At 39.2% G+C, this 20,296-nt stretch overlaps 3 protein-coding genes across 6 annotated transcripts in view; 2 read left to right on the top strand and 1 right to left on the bottom strand.

Annotated features, from left to right (window-relative positions):
* TMEM255A (transmembrane protein 255A) overlaps positions 1-3,093 on the top strand; it is a 52,095-nt gene extending 49,002 nt beyond the window's left edge. For all 3 annotated transcript variants that reach the window (XM_011977183.1, XM_011977181.1, XM_011977180.1), the window contains one exon: positions 714-3,093. In XM_011977183.1, coding sequence (XP_011832573.1) covers positions 714-872 — 159 coding nt within the window. In that variant the 3' untranslated portion in view covers positions 873-3,093. The remainder of the gene's footprint in view (positions 1-713) is intronic.
* A 254-nt stretch (positions 3,094-3,347) lies between these two features.
* ZBTB33 (zinc finger and BTB domain containing 33) lies at positions 3,348-10,986 on the bottom strand. 2 transcript variants are annotated; one of them, XM_011977179.1, is made up of 3 exons: positions 10,756-10,978; positions 8,963-9,064; positions 3,348-8,328 (listed from the first exon to the last, which is right to left on the bottom strand). In XM_011977179.1, exon 3 carries the CDS (start codon positions 8,324-8,326, stop codon positions 6,305-6,307), a length of 2,022 nt encoding a protein of 673 aa, XP_011832569.1. In that variant the 5' UTR covers positions 8,327-8,328; positions 8,963-9,064; positions 10,756-10,978; the 3' UTR covers positions 3,348-6,304. The 2 variants fall into 2 exon arrangements, with proteins under 2 accessions (XP_011832569.1, XP_011832568.1); XM_011977178.1 differs by lacking the exon at positions 8,963-9,064 and having other exon boundaries at positions 10,756-10,986.
* A 5,143-nt stretch (positions 10,987-16,129) lies between these two features.
* Positions 16,130-20,296, top strand: part of LOC105537534 (putative uncharacterized protein CXorf42) — a 26,376-nt gene continuing 22,209 nt past the window's right edge. The window contains exon 1 of the mRNA XM_011977177.1: positions 16,130-16,943. Within this exon, the coding sequence (XP_011832567.1) occupies positions 16,585-16,943 (359 nt within the window). The 5' untranslated portion in view covers positions 16,130-16,584. The remainder of the gene's footprint in view (positions 16,944-20,296) is intronic.

Here is a 20,296-nt window from a genome sequence, read left to right as displayed (position 1 = left end):
AGTAAGACAACACAAAGTAAAACTGAATACTCAGTGTCTCTGCAACCTGACACATTGTTCCTCATTCTCACCTCCATGCCTTTGTTACTCTTTGCTCTCCAGCCTACTGTGCACTTGGGGATGAGAGGGCAGCAGTTAAGGTGGAGTAGAAAATGTTGGACTTGGAGTCAGAAGACTCCAGGTCCAAACAAGCTATTTAACCTCTCTGACCTTAGTTTCCTGTCTATGAGAGGGGCTCCTGACTACTGTACTACCTCTCTGTGATATACTCTTTTAGCAAAGACTTTCCCAGGGATCAATGGCTTAACCTCATTAAATGTTCTCAAGGCCAAAAATTACCTTTTTGAAGACTAGTTGGGATGTTGTTGCCATAGCTTAAGGGAAAGGTATTGGAGGCTTGAGTTATAAATGTAGAAAAGGTAGTGATGGATTTAAGAGACAACACAGAAGTAGAAGCAACAGGATTTGGTGATTGATTGGATGTGGACTGTAAGGGGTTGCAGAGGAGGATTCCAAGATATTTCTGCAGGTGGCTGTAGTCTGAGTGACTAAGAGAACCACCTGTTTCATGCTCATTAACTCTGTGAGGTTTAGCTCTCTGTTCTTCCAAATAGAAAAAAAGGCTCTGGCCCATATTCATTTTTAAATAGTAATGACTGTTCAGGGAATTGCAAACTCACTGCCTAAACTAACGTTTTCTTTTTATCACACAGCATTCCAGTGTCTTTCCATCCTCCCCTCCCTCTGGACTTTCTGATGAGCCCCAGTCTGCCTCTCCCTCACCCAGCTACATGTGGTCCTCAAGTGCACCGCCCCGTTACTCTCCACCCTACTATCCACCTTTTGAAAAGCCACCACCTTACAGTCCCTAAAGAGGAATGCCTGCTGGCTATTGAGATTATTGTGGCTTTTGTATTTCTGCTTCAGTGGAAGTGTGTAGGGTACAAAATTTAAAGTGTGACTTTTATGCATAAAGTTTTACAATGGCCTGCCAGGCTAGGGAAAGATAGGGATGAAGCTTATTCATTATTAGTGCAGAGCAGGGGTGGCTAGGCTGAACCCAGCACAGAAGAAGGGCAGCTCACACTCTCTAAGCAAGGCTGGGGAGCCAGCCCAGCAAGAAGCTTGTCGTGTTTGGACCTGCATTACCCTATGCTCCACCTCTGTATTCAGCAGAAGTGTGGCTGCCATCTGTTTCACTTTATGTAAAGAAGTGTTGTCCTCAGGCCCTTGGCAGATTGCCACCCCAGCACCTAGGTTGAAGCACCCGGCTTATAGGTCCTATCTTTCCCTACCACTAAAGTCAGTCCCTAAGGACAATTTCCCAGCTGATGGGGCTACACAGTAGTTCCAATACAGAGAGTTCTGGCTAAGATTTTGTTTGCTTGTGTCTGGATGTTGAAAAAGGCTGCCCATATCTCTTACTCCTTTCTTCTCTGTGAGTATTGTAAAAATGGCTGTTGTGATCACTCAGCTCAACTTTTGTTATTGGTACCTCCTAAAGGGAAAAGTGCAATATTCTTGCATCTTGAGTAGTGGGGAACAGGATGTATTGTTCCGGAAACACTGAAATACACAGCAACATGTGAGATGCTTTAAGTAGATCACTTAGGAGACAGTGGTTCTACTACATGTTGCATTATTACAAAATACATTTGCTACAGGAGATATAAATCTTATGGTTGTAATTAAGAGTTTAAAAATGTTATAAATTAGGTTCTTGGGTCGTGATATGAATTGTTACTAATCTTTGTGACTATTTAATCTTCAAATATTGTGCTTAACCCCAGCAATCCGCACGTATCCTGCACCCCACCCCAAAAGACTGTATTTTAATACCACTGGTCTTACTGGTCCTTTTTTCTGTTGAGACCAGTCATGACAGCATTCAAGATTATGAAAGTGTTACAATGCCGCTTCAAGTCTGCAAAACCTCAAACATAGCCAACTTGACAAATACTTAAGTGTTATGGTAGATTTAAAATCCATCTGGCACACCGTGGTAGATTATTTGTACAGTTCTTTTAATTACACATAGCTTTAAACCATCAACCTGATAAGTTTAAAACACTTTTGCACCCATGCCTTCACTTCAGAATGAACACCTTCATTGTGATCTTATGTTAACCTGAGAATTGATTTAAAGGAAGATTGATAATCCTAAACTTTATAACGTAAAAAATACAGGGGCTACAGGACGGTACCTAATTAGACAGTTCTCCAAACACAGAACACACACTAGAAAAATTTGCGGCCAATACTGCTACCTCCCAACTTAATGGATTAGAGGTAGCAGACAAATGCTGGTGCTCCCATCTACCTTGTAGACACCCAGCCATCAAGAATCAAGGCACAAGAAGTGCACTCTCTCATTATTAACAGTAAATGTTTGCAAGATATCCAGTTTAACTTTCAGCATCATGAATGTTGTCTTATCCAGATTTTGAATCTGAAAAAACTATAATCCTTTTGTGTTATACAAAATTACTATGATTTTTTACAGTTCTGAGCATATTAAAATTCTACTGGATTTCAAAGAGACTAATACCCAATTGACTTACTAAACAAATACCAACTTGTAATACTCAATGAATTTTTTTGCCATTTACACTTGACCATTTGCTTTAGTGAATGTCTATATTTAATTTTTTAAAGGCACCATTACACAGTATATCCTACATTTATCACATTTCTTAAAGTGTTAAGATTCTATGGCTCATTTCTATGTATTTTTCTTACTTTACAAAATAACCTGAAACAGTATAGATTTTGTAACACTTAATTTGAGCAGCTTTTATTACATTGAATTATATAAAGTGCATGTTACCTTGGAAAAATTATTTGCTGCTTTACTCTTTTGCAAAACATTTGCTGTAATGAAGGGATTTGTATTTCCAATATGTATCTTGACTGCATTTTGTAATATTTACTGCTTTATTCCTAATTCTGCTTTAAAGTATTGAACTGGGCATGAAACATTAAAATATTAATCCAGAACCTGTATAAACTGGATGTTGCTTAAAATCTGTATCACTGCCATGTTGAAAACTCAGACTGCTTTTGTGATGTTTCAAATGAATAAAACTATCCTCCTCCTTATCCACTTGTGTCAAGGTAGCTATAAAAGTACAGCAAATGCTCTAAAGCAACTGACAGCAGCTGACTCACTTTTGACTATTAGGGTTCAAGATAAAAGGGGACATGATTAACCAACATATAAAACCTAATGGGAAATTCTGCCATGCTGTCATCAGAAATACAGCTCCAGTCTCCTGCTGCAAAAATTGAAAAATGTAAAAACCCATATAATTTCTGAAAGACAATCTTGTAAAACACGCACTCAAACATCAGAATTAAATCATTTTATTTTTGCCACAAGAAGCTCTAAGAACTAATATCAGGCCATGGTTAATGAAAAGTAGAACTTAAAGTCATGACAGGGAAGATTGTACAAGTGTGAACATTACAGTACTGGGAGGAATGAACAAGGTTTCATATGGTTGACCAGCCAGAAAGCCAGTGCTGTTAAGTTAGCATTTAATTCTTTAGAATATGCATGCCTTGACAATACAAAATACCTTGATCAATGTTTACCATTTTTTATCTTTTTGGTACAATGGGGAAAAATGTGGCATTATTTCTTCATAGTAGTTGTGTGTGGGGGATCGTTACCACCAAAATCATAATAATCATTTAAAGTATATTTTAAAGTTAGTCTTGCAAGATTGTTATGGCATTTTAAAATTTCTGTAGTTTAAGCATTTTCATTTTGTCGTATCTCTTAACAAATTACTATTTCAAGTAGTTCCTATCCAGAATATTTACAGGTAATTTAGCATAGGAGCAAATCTGAAGCTAACTTCAAAGACGAAAAGGAAGTTCAAGAGCCAGAGAGCTAAGTATAAGATAGAAAAACCACATGATAATTTTAAACAGCATCTTGCTACAGATTTCCAATCCAATAAATACCAGGAATGAAGGACTTCTGCCCCAAAGAAGTATTTCACATGAACTGCGAACTTTGGATATGGAAACTTATAGAAAAACTGAAGACCCTGAGACACATGCAAGTAAGAGTCTTCTGGCAAAAATACAATTTAATTTTCCAGTTTCTCTCCTCCCAAAAAACTCCAGAAGATACCTTTAGTAGGCACAGTTTAAATGTCATATTCAGAATTTACAGAGCACAGCAGCAGCAAATAATTACATCCCTATTATTCAGAACACATAGTTTTCCATTATAGAATTAGTTCCTGGTTTGTCATAATAGGCTTGTAGAAACTGCCAAGTTTTATTATGACAAACTAATTGACCTAGCAGTTGAGTCTGAAAGATCTGGAAGCTCTGCCGGCACCCGTATCATTCACATTGGTAGAAGTAATTATGTCTAACTGGTGAAATAGCATTAATGAAACTCAAACAAATTTTCACTGAGAACATTTCAGAGTGCACACTATAGTCAAAGAGTGATGTTATCAATATCTACACAAAAAAGAAACAGATATGGTGATTCCAGAGATCACAGAGTCTTAAGTTATAAGGTAATTTCAAATTTCCCAGGGGTTAGTTTACAAATGGTTTGAAGGTCTAGACTTACAGAACAGAAAACAGATAAATGCACATCACTCTACCCCTTGGCAAGCACAGGATTTTTTTTCTTGTATTATTGCATGTACTGATGCCTGATACCCTCAGCTACCAACTTAAGAAACACTGAAACCACTACCTTCAAATCCAGCTTACCATCAGAAGAACGATGTATACATGAGAAATTATGATTAAAGCTTTAAGTTCAAAGTCAAGAAATAGGCTATTTTTTAAAATACATGGTAAGGAGAAAGAAAATATCTATGTTGGACTAAGAAATACTTAAGCAAGGTTACAAATGACTAATAACTATGCACAACAATCTTTTCCAGTATCAATTTTTTCCTTTGCAAAAAAACAAAAAATCATTTACAGACGTTCAACAATTCTGTTATAAATGCTAGGCTATATGTATGTTCCAACCTGCTTCCTTTTAGTACTAGCACAGTTTAGTACTAGCACTTCAGTAAGTGTTAACTTTATTTTCTAAGTGTTTAAATATGTGTCATTTTAAAAAGGAGAAAAGTGGTATTTATTGTTGTCAAGAAAAATGGGAACTGACAAGCCTATATAACATTCCTTATGTAGTTTCTGATTGCTATAATATTGCAGCAATTTGCAGATGGAATAAAACTTATTTTAGAAGGGGTAAAAACCTAACAAATCTTGCTGAAAGGAAAATACTAGATCACTGATTCAACTATTTCAAATAAAGACTTCCTATTGGAGATTCTACATAATATGAACATTTAAAAATATATGCCAGTAGCCTCCCACCCAAAATATGTAAAGTCTCACCCATGGAATCTATCATTTACAAGGATTTATACATAAAGATTCATTTGGTGGCTTTCAGATTCAAAATTTGAAAATTTTCATGGGAATATTTTTAACCATAAGAAGCAAAAAGGAAATCTTCATTCCATTCTCTACAATGTGGTAGCCAGAGAATTAAAAATACATGCAACAGAACTTTTCATCTCCTCCTATCCGCCATTACAGAGATTTTTTTTTTTTTCGTTAGTTTTTTGCCCCCAGAGACCACATTGCAAAGGTATAAAGTGGTCTAGCCACCAAAGTCTTTTACAGACTATGGCAATGAAAGCAAGGATTAATTCTGATTAGCTAAATCTAATTTGTTCTTCAGATGAGAGACTTGTCTGCATGGCTATTTTCATGGAGAGAGGGTAGCAGGAGGTTGCTGTCCGCTTGGACTAGCAGATTACACAACCCAAGCAGAGACTTATTCTGACATTTTCCAGAACAACTCTAAAACTTTACTCTTTATGCCATATACAAGACAAAACACACATTTATTGTCTCAATGTTAAGAAAATTGAGAATTCAGCAGTAAAGTGCTAACATGGAAGGGGAAAGTTGTAAGACGTACTAGGGTATGCTAATAACTCCAGTTATTTTCAAAGAACATTCAGACTGCTTCAAATTCTATTCAGAAAACTATCTCTCCAAGCTTTTAATTTTTGCCTTTTAAATGAGCTGAAAACTAACTATATAAACAGATACTTGGGGAGGGGGTCTCACCTCTAGCCAAAACTTTCAGAAAAATTTGCTTCTAAAAATTATGAACAAAAATCCCACTACACTTCTTTCAGATAATGTGGCAGATCAAATTAACTTATTTGCACCTTGTTTTACAGATCTTCTGAAACCCCTGCCCCATCATCCAAAACACAACTTTCTAGTATTTCAAAGGAGTTTAGTAAGATTCTGGTATTATAAATTCAAACTCAGTACTGCCATCTGTTACATTTTGTTTAAAAATTGAATCATTTTCCTGCTGAATAAAAATATCTTCCCAGGTCATTGGCTTGTTCTGAGTAGATGTAGTGGTCCCTACTGGAGGTTCTTTTCCAGTGTCAACCTTATACCCAATACCATCACCCTTCATTGCAGGCATAGTGCTTGATCTATCAGAAAGATATGCATATTGTCTAATTTGTAAAGACCTGCATGGATGTAAACGATAAAGCTTTGAGTCCCCAGAAGGATCTTGACTATGAACTGACTTTATATGTGAAGACATAAACTGATAGTTGATGAAAGATTTGCCACAGGCCAAACACTGATACCTTCGCTCCCCTGTGTGATGAATTTCATGCTTTGTGCGATATTCTGCAAGAGGAAATACCTTCTCACAGTAACGGCACGGATACTTCTTCTCCCAAGAATGAATGTTAAAATGTCTCCGCAAGCTTGTCAGACAGACATATGACCTTTTGCATACAATACAGATATAATAGACCCTTCCATCTACTATTAACTCATAGTGATCATCATGTTTTACTTTCATACGTTTGTTTGCCATCTCGCTGCCAGACGTTTTTGGTATTTCATTCTCAAGTCTGGCCTCCCCTTCATCAGGGTCATCTTTGACAGGGATCACTATATCATAAGTATCTTCACCGATATTTGCATAAACCTTGCAACCAGTCGATAAGCCTTCAATTTCAGTAGCTGTATCTAAAGTAATGATCTTCTGACCCTCCATTAGATGTTTTGATCCTAAGCCTGGATCATTGGTATTTCTAGTAATTACATCTGAAATTTTTAAGGAATTGGAAAGTGGTTCTTGAAGAAGTGTAGGAATCTGCATCTTCTGTATTAATGATCCATCAAAACTGGTATTTTGGGAGGTATCAGCCTGTGGGACCAAAGATGTATTACTGACGGCCGAGTCAGGACTGGAGCTAATAGTGTCATCATCATCATCTATAATTTCCTCCTCCTCCTCTTCATTGGCCTTGTTTCCTGTTAAAATAGCACTGTTTGGTGTCTGCTGATTCTGCACAAGTAAATTGATTGAAGAAGGTATATGATTTGGAAGTGAAGAACTGACATTTGGTGGTGTAGAAAGTGGTGTCTGATTTAACAAAATAATATTAGGAGTCAGATGTGTTGGAGCTGAAGATACCAACAATTTTTCACTTCCTTGTGTTTGGCTCAGAGTTGCCTGATTCACAGGAGTAGGAAGTTTCTGAGTAGGTGTGATATTTGTTAAAGGGGGAGAGTTATTGCTAGCACTAGGTGCAACATCTGAAATAGCAACAGGGCCTGGGTTAGACTGGACCTGTGCCACTGTGTTATTACTTGGCAAAGTCTCCTTTGTGGGCAGAATCTCGGAGCAAAAAATGACATCATCATCATCATCATCATCAGAATCGGTAACAATGATCTTTTTCATTTCATAATCTTCGGCAGATAATGAAAAAGACTCTGTTATAATAGGCATTATAGTAGCCCCGTTATCTTGGGCTTCATCTTTTGACTTCTGTATTACAAGGTTCTTGTCACCAGAATCAGGAGGTAAAGGTTCAGTATTACCATCCTGAGCTGTACCTGAGATGCTTTTAACCTGTGACAATGGGACACCAAGCTCTGCTATAAATTTCACTCCTAATAACTGCCCTGATTTAATTAACTCATCAAGCAAATCTGATCTAACACGAACAATTTTAGAACTATAGATATAATTGAGAATTTCTGCAAAGATCTCTGCTCTTATAAAGCTCAGTTCAACAACTTGCCCAGCAACAGAGAAGAGCTGATGGAAGTAGGTACTAGAAGCTGAAAGAATATTCTTGTGGGCCCGGAATTTTCGGTCTTCCACAATAACGGTAACATCACAAAAGAGTCCATGGCCACGTTGCTCATTCAAGGAGTTCAGCAGACTGCCAGAGTACTGAATGTCTGTAGCAGAAATCAGTTTTCTACTCTCCATGCCTTTAAGAGAAAGAGAGGAGGGGATGGGAAAGATTAGAGAGAAAAAACAAAAGTACTTATCATTTAGAATTTAAGCTGCAGCATCATTAGTTTATTCAAGTTTTAACCAAAGTTTGGCATAATTTTTTGGCTTTTACAGAAATTGTTCATACAGGTTGGCTTTTGGAACAAGTGTCAAATCTCATGGCTTGCTCCTGAGTTGAGCAAGTTTTACACTGTTAGAGAGACTTGAACAGTAATCTCCATAGTCACCTTCTTTTGAATATTAGATACATGCATCTCCACTAAGTGATTTTTAAAGATTAGAATTAATTTTCTTAGTCCCAATTTTGGGTTTTCTCTCCAAGAAGAGGTAAGAGTTGATTTTTAACTGTCAAAATTAAGGAAAATCATCATGAACACACAGAAGTTACTTCTCTGTAAATGATTTAAATGTCAGAAAAGCTCAGTGCGTGCAATACTGTGTCTGAAATTCACACTCTTAACTAATCTTTAAGAATATATGCAGAATCTACACCCTGGAGCCAATGACATTTATAAACACTGACAATTATTACCTCCCAACGTCCCATTATTTTTCTGTTATTTAAATTGGGGTGCCTCATCTTGATAAACTATTAAACATCTTTCTTACCCTTTCCTCTTTCTTCATCCCCTTGTCCCTTCCCCTCATCTCTCCATCTTTACAATTTCCAGAGGTGGAATGTTAAACAGTGCCAAGTGAAGTCAACAGACACTATCATGAAAAAATATGACAAAGGAAAAGGAAAGTTTACCATTTCTAAATGCCCACTTCCAAGAAAACACGAAACATTTCATTTTTGTTGGTAAAGAATTATGTGCATTGGTATGAGAACTTTTTCACACCAAATGAGTTAGTGAAAATGAAAACATTAACTTACTGGAATAGATTACGCTAGAAAAAGGGGATGATGTTCAGAATGCATTGTTGTGTAGCACTAGCAAAACATCATTTTTTGCACTTTGCAGAAGATATTTCCAGTAACAGAGGCCAAAGTTTAAAAAAATCCATATATTAAATATACATATAATATCCATACATATGATTATATATGGATATATTTTAATACATGGATATTATATATTAACAATTAGTTGACAAGTAATTTTAGTGAAGAAATATTTTTATTAATATTCTCTCCCTTTGAAGTTACCAAAAAGGTATAGATGTCACAATGCTTAAGTTACATACACGTGGAGGGCAATTCTGTCTCAAATACCTTCTAAATTTTTCAAAATGATACCTTAAGAACAAACAGCAGGCAAAAAGTCTAAAAATCAAAGATTTAAAACATTATTAGAAGGTGTTGCATGTTAACAGTACCAAGGAATTTCAGGTTACCATAAAGGTATTCATCATCAGAAAGGGTGACCTTTGGACAGTTTGCCAAAAACCAGGGCTTCCGAAATACGGGCATTTCCACAGAAGTCGATTTTAAGTGGAAAGACAGGTTTTCTGAAAATGGCACGCAATTTTTGTCAGTTGCACACGGGTTCTTCCAATATGGGAATGCGTCAAATGTACGTGTCCAGGTGACACTGGGACTCGGTTTCGTTTCGTTTATGTGTCCCCCTCCTCCCCGTCAGGGTGGGCCCAGGGACAGCACAAGTCGGTCTGAACCCACCCCGAAGATCTGCTATTCGACTGTGGAAAAATCATTCCACATCACTGTGAAACCCTTGACCAAGGGCCGGTTTGGAGGAGCTGGTGACGGTGGAAAAGAGATAAAAGCCATCCGCGAGGGAGTGAAACAAACCGACACGCGGCTCCCTGCGGCAGCTGAACCTCATCTCCCTTCCTCCACCTCCCTCTTCCCCATATGGACCCTGCCAGCTGCAACCGAGGTTTTTAACCCCAATTCACGTGCAAAGCAAGCTTCTTGCAAATACAGATGGAGGTACAAACAGCAGAGTGAAGGCGGGAGGAATATGGGGTACCAGGGAAAGTAGAAGGTGGTGAAAGGCAGGGTGGGGTGTTGGGGGGGATGAAGCGAAGCAGGCGGCATTGTTGTGCCCCGGGAAGGGGACGGAAGGGGAGGATGGGCCCGGCAGAAAAGCTCTAAATCAAAGTAGGGGCTGCGGTAGTAAAAGAGGCACAAAAAAGCAGGGAGAGGGGCGAGGGAAAAGCCAAGTGGGTCTCTGTGATGGGCTCCCCACGCCCCGGGGCCTACCCAGGGCACCGGCAGCCCCTCGGCCCCTAACGGCGAAGGGGACCGCGCCGCCGCCCTCGCTGCTCGTCCCCTCCTTCACTCCCCGGCCCACACAAAGAAAGAGCCGGAGGAGCAGAGCCTCCGACTCTGCCGCTTCCTGGTTCAAGTGAGGCGAATGCAAACGCAGGCGCGGCCCAGGGACGGAGAAGGCAAGCGCGCTCCTTCGCCCCCTCCCGGATTGGGGCCGGGTCCTCACCTGCTTCGCGGCGCCGCCGCTTCTCCACCTCGGGACGCGCGGAAGGCTGGGAGTCCCCCAACAAGAAGAAGCCGCACTCCCCGGCGATTCTGCCCCTTCTTTAAACGTCGCTCCAGTCTGGGTCGACGTCGACGCGGCCGCCGCCTCCTGCCGCCAACGCTGCTACAGCTGCCCCACGCCGCCGACAGAGGGCACAGCGCGGGGGCGAAGCGCTCAAGTCAAAGGCGCCCTCCTCTTCCGAGCGCAGGCCGGGGTGGTCCGGAAGGGCCCGAGCTTGAGGCGGCTCCACCTCGGCGCCGTGCTCTGCCTTCGGCTCTTTCCGCAAGGGGGCGGAGGAAGACTGGGAAGCTCTTGTGTGTTCGGCTATTTCCGGAGGGCGAAAGGGTGGGAAAAAAGGAAAGGGAAAGATCTGTCAGGCAGTCGCAAGCAATTGGATGGAAGGGACGCGAGTCGTTTTCATCGAAATTCAATGTGAACTTCTAGGGCCTACAAACTTTTAGAGACTATACAGGTTTCATTTCTTTTGCAAATTTGAATCTGCTCTATTAGACTGTTTGCTAGATGATAAACCATCTTGAAATAGAATACATACAATCAAATATGAATTAACAACTTCTTATGGTAATTCAAGTTCTGGGATAACAAGGCAGCAACTACATTACATTAACTACTTTTAAGAAAGAAATTTAGTGTTTGGACAACTGTCTTCTTAATTGAATACTAAATGATGCAGTACTGTGTTAATTCCCTCATTTCAACTAGCATTTACTAACCCCTTGCTTGATCTGTAGCAAAAACCCTATGTTAGGCTCTCGAGAATACAAAAATGAATAACCCAAAGGTCTCTACCTCTTTAGGGAGCTCAGTAGGTAGGTACACAAACATGTACAAAAATATTTGTACAAGGTGTAGAAGCAGAGAAGAGAATAGCAAATCGAGTGCTGTCATTTGACCTGTATCTTGAAAGATTAATAATATTAACACTTGCATTTTTAATTTTTTATTATTACTATTTTAATTTTTTATTATTACTATTTCCATAGCATTTCATCTTCAGAGGGCTTTAGTGTCTGACACATAGTAAGTGTTCAGTGATTAATGACTGTAAAAATACATTGTGAGTTACATAATTTTTTAAAATCCTCTGCTAATACCCTTCCAACTGAGTACCATAATGAATGAAACAACAGGATGGGTGTTTGGAGAGCAAAATATTTCCCTTTTAGGCTGGTTATTGATCATATCTTCAACCAAGGAACCAAATAGTAACTTTTTTCTGCCATAATTAAGGCCATTCACTACCTTCCTTATCTTTTTAAAAAGATATTTATAGGATAATACTGCATTCATTTCCAAAAATCTTAAATTTGTACCTATTAATACCTTGCATTAGAATTCCTGTGCTTCTTTCCTAAAAAAAATTTTGCTGAAAATGTCCGTCAGGATATTAGACTGAAAACAGATCTAACCATATCTAATTTTCTCTGACAGGAAATCAGACATGGATGTCATCATCTACCCATCCCTAATCTATTCTTCATCCTCCTCAATAAAGTAAAGCCACATGATATAATAAAACATCAAAGTGGTATAATATAGCTGTATTTCACATGGAAATATGCAATTCCTTAAGCTCTTCTCCAAGATTTTGTATTGTGGGAAAGCAAACTATGTGGGAATTATTGCATTATTGATTTTTTATTAGGACTTAACATTATGAAAGTTTCATTATTTACTATAAAGATATTTCACGGCAAATAGAAGTATGCTGTTGTAAAGTAAACTAAGGCAGATTAGTATTTTTCCTGGCAACTGAGTACTTAATAACCATTTTTTCTGAGTTATCCTCCCCAAAACTTAGTAGTAAAAAAAAAAAAAAAATCTTAGTAATTAGAACCAGGTATTTCTTGAAAGTTTAGGATCTATTTATCTTTCAGGGGCTTCATTGATGTAAACTAAAATAAGACGTATCTTTGAAATACAGATTACAGTGGCAATAGATGCCACTCTAGATGTCATGTTTGTTGGTCACCTGTCAGTAAATTGGAAGGCACAATACAATTTATTTTGCACCAGCATTTACATCACTGAGGCTGGCAACAGAATTACCTTGCCTTTGTCACTTTCCTGAAAGTGTTTTAAAAGTTTGGAAGACCAACTGACATATGATGAAACCTGTTCATTCAAAGCACAGCAAACCTTCTCTTCCCTTCTTGCTGTATCTCTCACCCCCTAACCAAGCTAAAACTAAACAAGTTTAAAAGCTACCTATAATGAAAGGGGATCCAATGGTCAGGAAAGGAATTTTATTTGTAGGAAAGCAGAACAGACCAAGAAGCCTGAGTGGCCTTAATAATCATCTTTGGGACAGGATCACCGGAAAGTTTAATTAATTTTCTATTTCTCAACTAGTTATTTTACTTTTACTTTTGTTTTTAATCTGGAGGGCTTAACCCTACTTCAAACAACTCAGTAGTTTGAACCCTACTTCAAACAACAACAACTCATTTTGGGAGGCTTAGGTGGGAGGATCACCTGAGGTCAGAGAACAACCTATATCAAATGGATTTGGAGGTATCAATTGTTTCACATTCTAGAAAGGTTTCATTGGCTGAAAATGGAATGAGTTAGGTTTTATAGCCATATTGTCAGTGTTTGCTTGCCTTTTGAATTTGATTATGAATTCCATGAGGGTAGTAACTGTCCTGTCCTGTGTTAAAATGCCACCAATCTTGTGGGTGCTTAATATATATTAATTGATGACAAAAGATAAAGTGACACTCATTCAGTCTTAGAGCCCTTCCTATATGTTATGCTTATGGATACAGATTTGGTAAGGTCACTCCATGGGATCTGCAGAAACCCTAGTAAGGTAGAGTGGAAGAAACAAAATCTTAAGGAGAAGATGTGAGTGGATTGGAATTCTGATACTGCCACTTACTAGCTCTTTGATCTTGAGCCTGATTCTTCATCTGTAAAATAGGGATAATAATACCTTCCCACAGAGTCACTTTGAGGATTAAATGAATTAACTACGCATAGTGTCAAACTGCTCACAGTTTCCAGAATATGCCATGCAATTTACTGCCTTCAAGTCTGAGCCTGGAGCCCTGAGCTTGGAATAGTCATTTCCTTCATAGCCACATCTCGCTTAACGTGTTGTCTGGTTAATTCCTGGTAAGTGCCTGGTCTTCCATAAAAACCCATCTCAAGTATTAACTTATTTGTGAAGCATCCCTTGGCCCAACAAATTGTAGATGGAGATGGTTGCTTAATGCTGAATGAATGAGTGTCTGGAACCCAATAAGTGCCAAATATATGTTGCTTTTTCACCACTATCCCCTTTTCTGTTTCATCCCAACAACTCTCTCTTTAAGTGACCTGTCTAATACTGCCTATTGCCCTTTTTTCTTAAAACTTTCCAAAGTCAATTGGATAGGGATATATAACTCTCCTACTGGAAAAGGAGGAGTTGATAATTGCTAACAATAATACAATCTACCAAAGAAAGCAACAGACGGCTTATTCCAAACTTGAACAAAATTGAGGGAATATACTACCCATGAGTCATTTGTGAAAAATTACTTGGCAATATATGAAGTCAAATCAAATAAGAAATGAGTCCAAATAAAGAATTAAGAATGGAGATTTTGCAGTAAGCCAATTTATTTAAGTGGAAGACTAAGCCCAAACAACAGATTGATTATGACTATGTGACAATGAAACTTATAAACCCCAACACTGTAAACTTCATTCATTTTTTCAATACATATTAAATATATATCATTTGGTGCTTACTTTGTGCCAGGCAATGTTGTAGGCACTGTGGATATAATTATTATCAAGTTGAAATATTGGTCTTCATGGAACTTACATTATAATGGAAGAGACATACAATCAACATTTGTGTATATATAATCTAAATATATAATACAATATCAGAAAGTAGTAAGTGCTATGAAGAAAAATAGAGTAAAGGGATAGAGGATGATGAGGGTGTTATTGTAAATTGTGTGGTCAGGGACAGCCTCTCTGAAAAGATGATGTATGGGCAAAGAATGGAATGAACTAAGGTAAAGGGCCATATAAATATCTGGGGAAGAACATTTTAGGCAGTGGAATGTGTCAATGCCCTTCAACCACAGACTACCAGAAACATACCCATAGTTGACAAATTGGATTTATTACTCTTAGTCCAGGGAGGGACAACACACACTATAGGTAACTATGATGTGTTTTAGTAAGAAGTTGTTAGAACGAACCTATTATAGAATTTGGACAATTTGGGGGAAGGTCTAGGAAGCAGGAGTTCCATCTCAGATCCATCAGAAAGCAGGGGCAATTGTATGATTGCACATTTCAATAAATCTTATTTATAGGGAGGGCAGACTAGAGGGAGGATAAAGATGTACATTAACTGGCTAAGTAGCAGTGACCTGTCTTGGCCAAGAGGGGGTGTTTGGTGTTTTCTGGGTGTCACAGTGAACTTGTTTTTGTCTGCGCTTGCACAAGCTTATGAAGTGGTCTTGTTTTGTCTCACTTGGTCAGGCTCCCAGTGATCTTGTCTTGGGTTGGCGTTTTGTGAGTTTATGTTCAACAAGAGAAGAACATGCCTAATTGTAAGTGCGAGGTCAGTTTGTGGATATCAGGAGCTGCTCCCACTTCCCTTTCTCAAACAGCAAGCAAAAAGCCTTAGAATATAAGGAACAAGGCTGGGGGCAGTGGCTCATGCATGTAATCCCAGCACTTTGGGAGGCTGAGGTGGGAGGATCACCTGAGGTCAGGAGTTCGAGACCAGCTGGGCCAACGTGATGAAACCCCATCTCTACTAAAAAATACACAAATTAGCCAAGTTTGGTGGCGGGCACCTGTAATCCCAGCGACTTGGGAGGCTGAGGCAGGAGAATCACTTGAACCCAGGAGGTGGAGGTTGCAGTGAGCTGAGATCGCACCATTGCATTCCAGCCTGGGTGACAGAGTGAGACTCCGTCTCAAAACAAAACAAAACAAAACAAGCAAACAAAAAAGAATATAAGAAACAAATTTTAGAAGTAGTGGGAGAGGAAGGAAGAAGTACAACATTGGCTATCACCTCATCTTTAATAGAAAGTAGTCACTTTCTATTGTATTATTGTATGGAACATACTTATACTAAAACATTATTCTTTATTTGAAATTCAAAGATAAGTGGGCCTACTGTATATTTCTTTTTGCTATTAATAAATCTGACAACACTGAAATAAACACACTTTAAGTTGTGTACGAAATACTTTGAATACTTTGTCCCTTTTCTTCCCATCTCAGATTTTTCTTTTAATTCAAATAGACTGGAAAAATATGTGAATCTGTTTGAGCCAGTCCTATTTATTATATATGTACATATATACACACATAACCAAATGTACATAATTTATACACACGACACAGAGTGCACCCAATGTTATAGAGCATGTAATACACACACTCACGGAAAGCACCTATACAAGAACAGAATTGACTATGTTGCTGATATGACCATTCTGTGAAATGTCTCCAGTGGCCTGTCGTCCTGCCCTTCAGTTTTTTCAAGTAGGAGCCTAAGGAAGACGTGGTCTCCATGCGGATTTAGACCCTGGCGAGCCTCAACGCGGAACCAAAGAATGAGCGAAATCGGTTGCAGTGGAGGTTTATTTACACCAAGACACACACCTCTTCACCTTGGCCACACAGACCTGGGGAAATGTTTTGCCAACGTACTCGCAATGGTTCCCATGGTTTCCTTTGCTCCCAGCGGTTGCGCGGGCTTGGTTTTTGGAGCAAAGACAACGGATACTGCTGAGGCTCCTGAGAATGTGCCGTTTTCGAAGCTGCAGTAGCTCCAATGTCCTGTTCTGTAGTGCCGAGAGGGAGGCCTCGGGCTCCGGGGAGGATGTGTTGCAGTTCGTCCAAGAGCCCCAAGGCCAGCAAAGCCTCCCATTCCCCGCTGGGGAGCAGCTCTCGCTGGAACGCTTGCTCTCTGACTGGGGAATGGAATGGGCTCAGTCAAGGCTCCCAAAACCAGCCCTGCTGCTCCCACTTGTGGTCCCATTCTCAAGAGTGGCTCTCTGCGCCGCGGGGCATGACTTTCGCTTCTGCCTCCTCGTGCGCCTATTGCGGCAACTACTCACGCTCCTGCGGGACGAGGACAGGGAGGTGAGCCCGTGGCAGAGGTGAGTGATATCATGGCCGCACCTTCGCTCTAAGAGGCCCGCTTGCCTTCAGCGAGTCCGCTTCATCTTTCAGCCCGCTTCTGACCATTTGCATTTCGCTCCTTCTACTTTCACTGCGCCCATTTTCATCCTTTTCCGCAATCTATCCACGACAGCTCCTTTTTCGCCCTTCTCCTCTTTTACATTCTCACTCATCCTTGGGCCTCTTTGTAGGGTGTCCCGGTCTCCCTCCACCCTCTTTCGCCTCTCATCTCAGGGCAGACACGGCTAAGGGTCACAGACCTACGTATAGCATTTGTTTTGTGTTATCATTCGTGAACATATTTTTATTCTCCACTAGACTGAGCTCGTGGAAAACCAGGACCCCTATTTTATTCATTACAGAATTTGCAATGCCTGGCACTTAGTAGGGGCTCAACCTACTGAATGTGTTGTGTGTTGAGTGAATTATCGGCTTGAGATCCTAACAGACTAAGTAAGTGGAAATTCCTTGTAGGGAGTTGGAAAGGGTTGAGCTTAAGGGTTTAAATTGGAAAGGAGAATACCTTCCTCTGAGACGAGATAATTGGATGAATGTAGGCAAAGTGATGTGCTAAACTGCAGATTTACCTTGAGGAATGTCTTAAGTGGTCTCAATCTTGACCCTGAAGAATGAGAGGAGAGTGAGATGAGTTTTCCTCTAATGAGAGTGACTATTGGAGTGTGAAGTAGATGGTTTGAGAAGGAAAATAGTTATAATTATTGCTGTGTAAGTACTCATATCAAATGTTTATTGAGTGTTTCAGGTACTATACTGAGTGCCTTACATGCACTACAGTTAAAAAATGAGAAATTTAAAAACGTTGCAGGTATTGAGGGATAGATTGAAATTCCAGCAGTTGGGAGATGTCTTAATTAGTCTTTTTCTTCCATTAGTGGGATATAATAAAGCATAGTGATGAGAAGGACTGCTTCTGGATTGAGACTTTCTGAGTTTGTAAGCCTTACTTTGCCACTTAATACCTGTGTGACCTTGGTAACCTCTCCAAGCTTCATTTTTTTTTCAGCTGTAAAAGGGGGATACAAATAGTACTGACGTTTTTAGGGTTATTGTAATGATTTAGTGCCTTGAACATAATAAACATTTCACAGGTGTTGGCTATTAGGGTTTCATGCCTGGGAGCAGAAGCAGTAAAAACAGTCCTGAGTTAGGTTAGAGATACACATTTTTTGCCCATGTGGGAGAGGTGAGTGAAACTACTGCACTTTTCCTCTGAGGAACCCTCCTGCCTTTGGGATAGAAAGGTCCTCCCAGTTTGTGTCAATCAAAAAAACTTATTATTTTAGAATCCTAACCAAAAGATGTAAGAACAACTTGGGTAAAATTTGCATTTGTGCACATAGAAGATAAATAATTTATCTTAAGGCACAGATAAAACCAGGTAGCAGCAGGGACTGTTACAATCATCTGCTCTTCACCAGGTTGATGAGGGAAGGATTCCCACCCTTTGTGTTATGGAGTAGCTGAACACAGGACAGATGAGATCAACAGCGGTTTATTAATCACATATATTCACAGCTGGAATGGGAGAGAACACAGTGTGCCACGAAAGGCCACACCTAGGTTGCTGTTAGTAAGACAGTGAATAATCAGGGGCTGTGGGAGGTAGACTTTGTGGTATCAAGAAATTGAGGTAATACCTGCTTCCCCTTGGAAGGATATAATTGGCTTGTTTGAATAATTCCACAGGCTGACAGTGTACTAAAATCTGCTACCCAGAGATAAGATGGAACTGCGTCTGGTCTCTTTGAGAAGCGGGGTCATTTGGCTAGGGGACCTTATTTGCAGGAGCAGAATGGAGAGGGGAATTCACAGTTAGGCTATTGGGAGCCCTCCTGGTTTCCCCAATTGCCAAGGTAGTCCACAATATTGGGCCTTAATTTTGTGCCTCACACCACTAAGACTGTGTGTCTTTATAGTCTGACAGGCATCCTTGGTCCCTATACTCATATTCCAAGGACCATTAGACATATGTTTACTTTTAGATTGCCTGCTCTTGAAATGGGAAACCCTCTGAGTCTAACTCTGTATACTTATAATACCTTTTCCCTGAATAAAGAAGTAAAAACAATTTATTCAAGCAATGAAATCAAATATATTTCTTTTATAAGGATTTTTATAGATGAAAGCAGCTAAACTTTGGGGAAATTGAACCTCTCTTAGTTTTCTTTTTTTAGTTTATGAGTAACAGCAAAAATTAAAACAATAAATGACAAACGTTATAATACAAAAAAAAATTAATGTCCTCCAAAGGACAGATAGGTAAGGTACTTTTTTTTTTAGAAGGAACTAAAGGGAGTCTAACATACCTAAGAATTAAAACATTTTGCTCATGGATTTTAGCATGCTAATTGTTTTCTTTAAATTTTATTCATGGGGTGCTAATTTCCTATTAATAGAAGAGTTCAGTGTTAAAACAGATAATACATTTATATTTTGATTTTTTTCCTCAACCCAGGAGCAGATTGCATTCCAGATAATAGTATTACACAGCGATTTTTAAAAAATGAAGATGCCAGTGTAGTTTGGTTTCGTTAATTTTTCTATATCCAATACTATGTGAAATATTAATGCTTTTTTTTTTTTTTTTCTTATTTCTTTTCTCTTTGGTGTTGCTCATAAGTTTCTTCTTCCCTCTCATCTATTTCTGTGTTTAGGTTGAGTTGAGGCAATGTGCTTCACAGGTAAACCTGTAATTTGTGACAAGGTGATAAAGCATTATTATCTGAAGTGTATTCTTATAGATACCCTTGGGAAATGCTTAAAGGACTGGAACTCATAGAATTAGAATCAGAAGGAACACTAAAAATAATTTTCTAGGCAATACCTAAATTATTGCAGATGTGATCTTCAAAGGGAAAGATTATATAATATAGAAGGTCCCTTTCTAAAGTATTATAGAACTTTATTTATTGATTTATTTGCTTTCTTTCTCTCTTTCTTTCTTTCTGATGTGGGGTCTCACTCTGTCACCCAGGCTAGAGTGCAGTGGCATGATCATGGCTCACTGCAGCCTTGACCTTCCCGGCTCAAGTGATCCTCCTGCCCCAGCCTCTCGAGTAACTGGGACTACAGGTGCACACCACCACACCTCGCTAATTTTTAAATTTTTTGTACAGAAGGGTCTCACTATGTTGCCCAGACTGGTCTTGAATTCCTGGGCTCAAGCTGTTCTTGTGCTTTGGCCTCCCAAAATGCTGAGATTATAAGTATAAGCCACCATGTCAAGCCTACTGTAAAACTTTAATAATACTTATTTTCAGAATTATCTGCAATAAAACAAATATATATAAATATATAATTAATTCTAGGT

Source organism: Mandrillus leucophaeus, unplaced genomic scaffold, assembly GCF_000951045.1.
Source record: "Mandrillus leucophaeus isolate KB7577 unplaced genomic scaffold, Mleu.le_1.0 Scaffold174, whole genome shotgun sequence".
NCBI classification, from domain to species: Eukaryota; Metazoa; Chordata; class Mammalia; order Primates; family Cercopithecidae; genus Mandrillus; species Mandrillus leucophaeus.
This window is presented reverse-complemented; position numbering and strand designations above follow the sequence as displayed.

Excerpts from the sequence above, each read along its gene's own strand:
- ZBTB33 (XM_011977178.1), bottom strand. The coding sequence starts at position 8,326 with ATGGAGAGTAGAAAACTGATTTCTGCTACAGACATTCAGTACTCTGGC.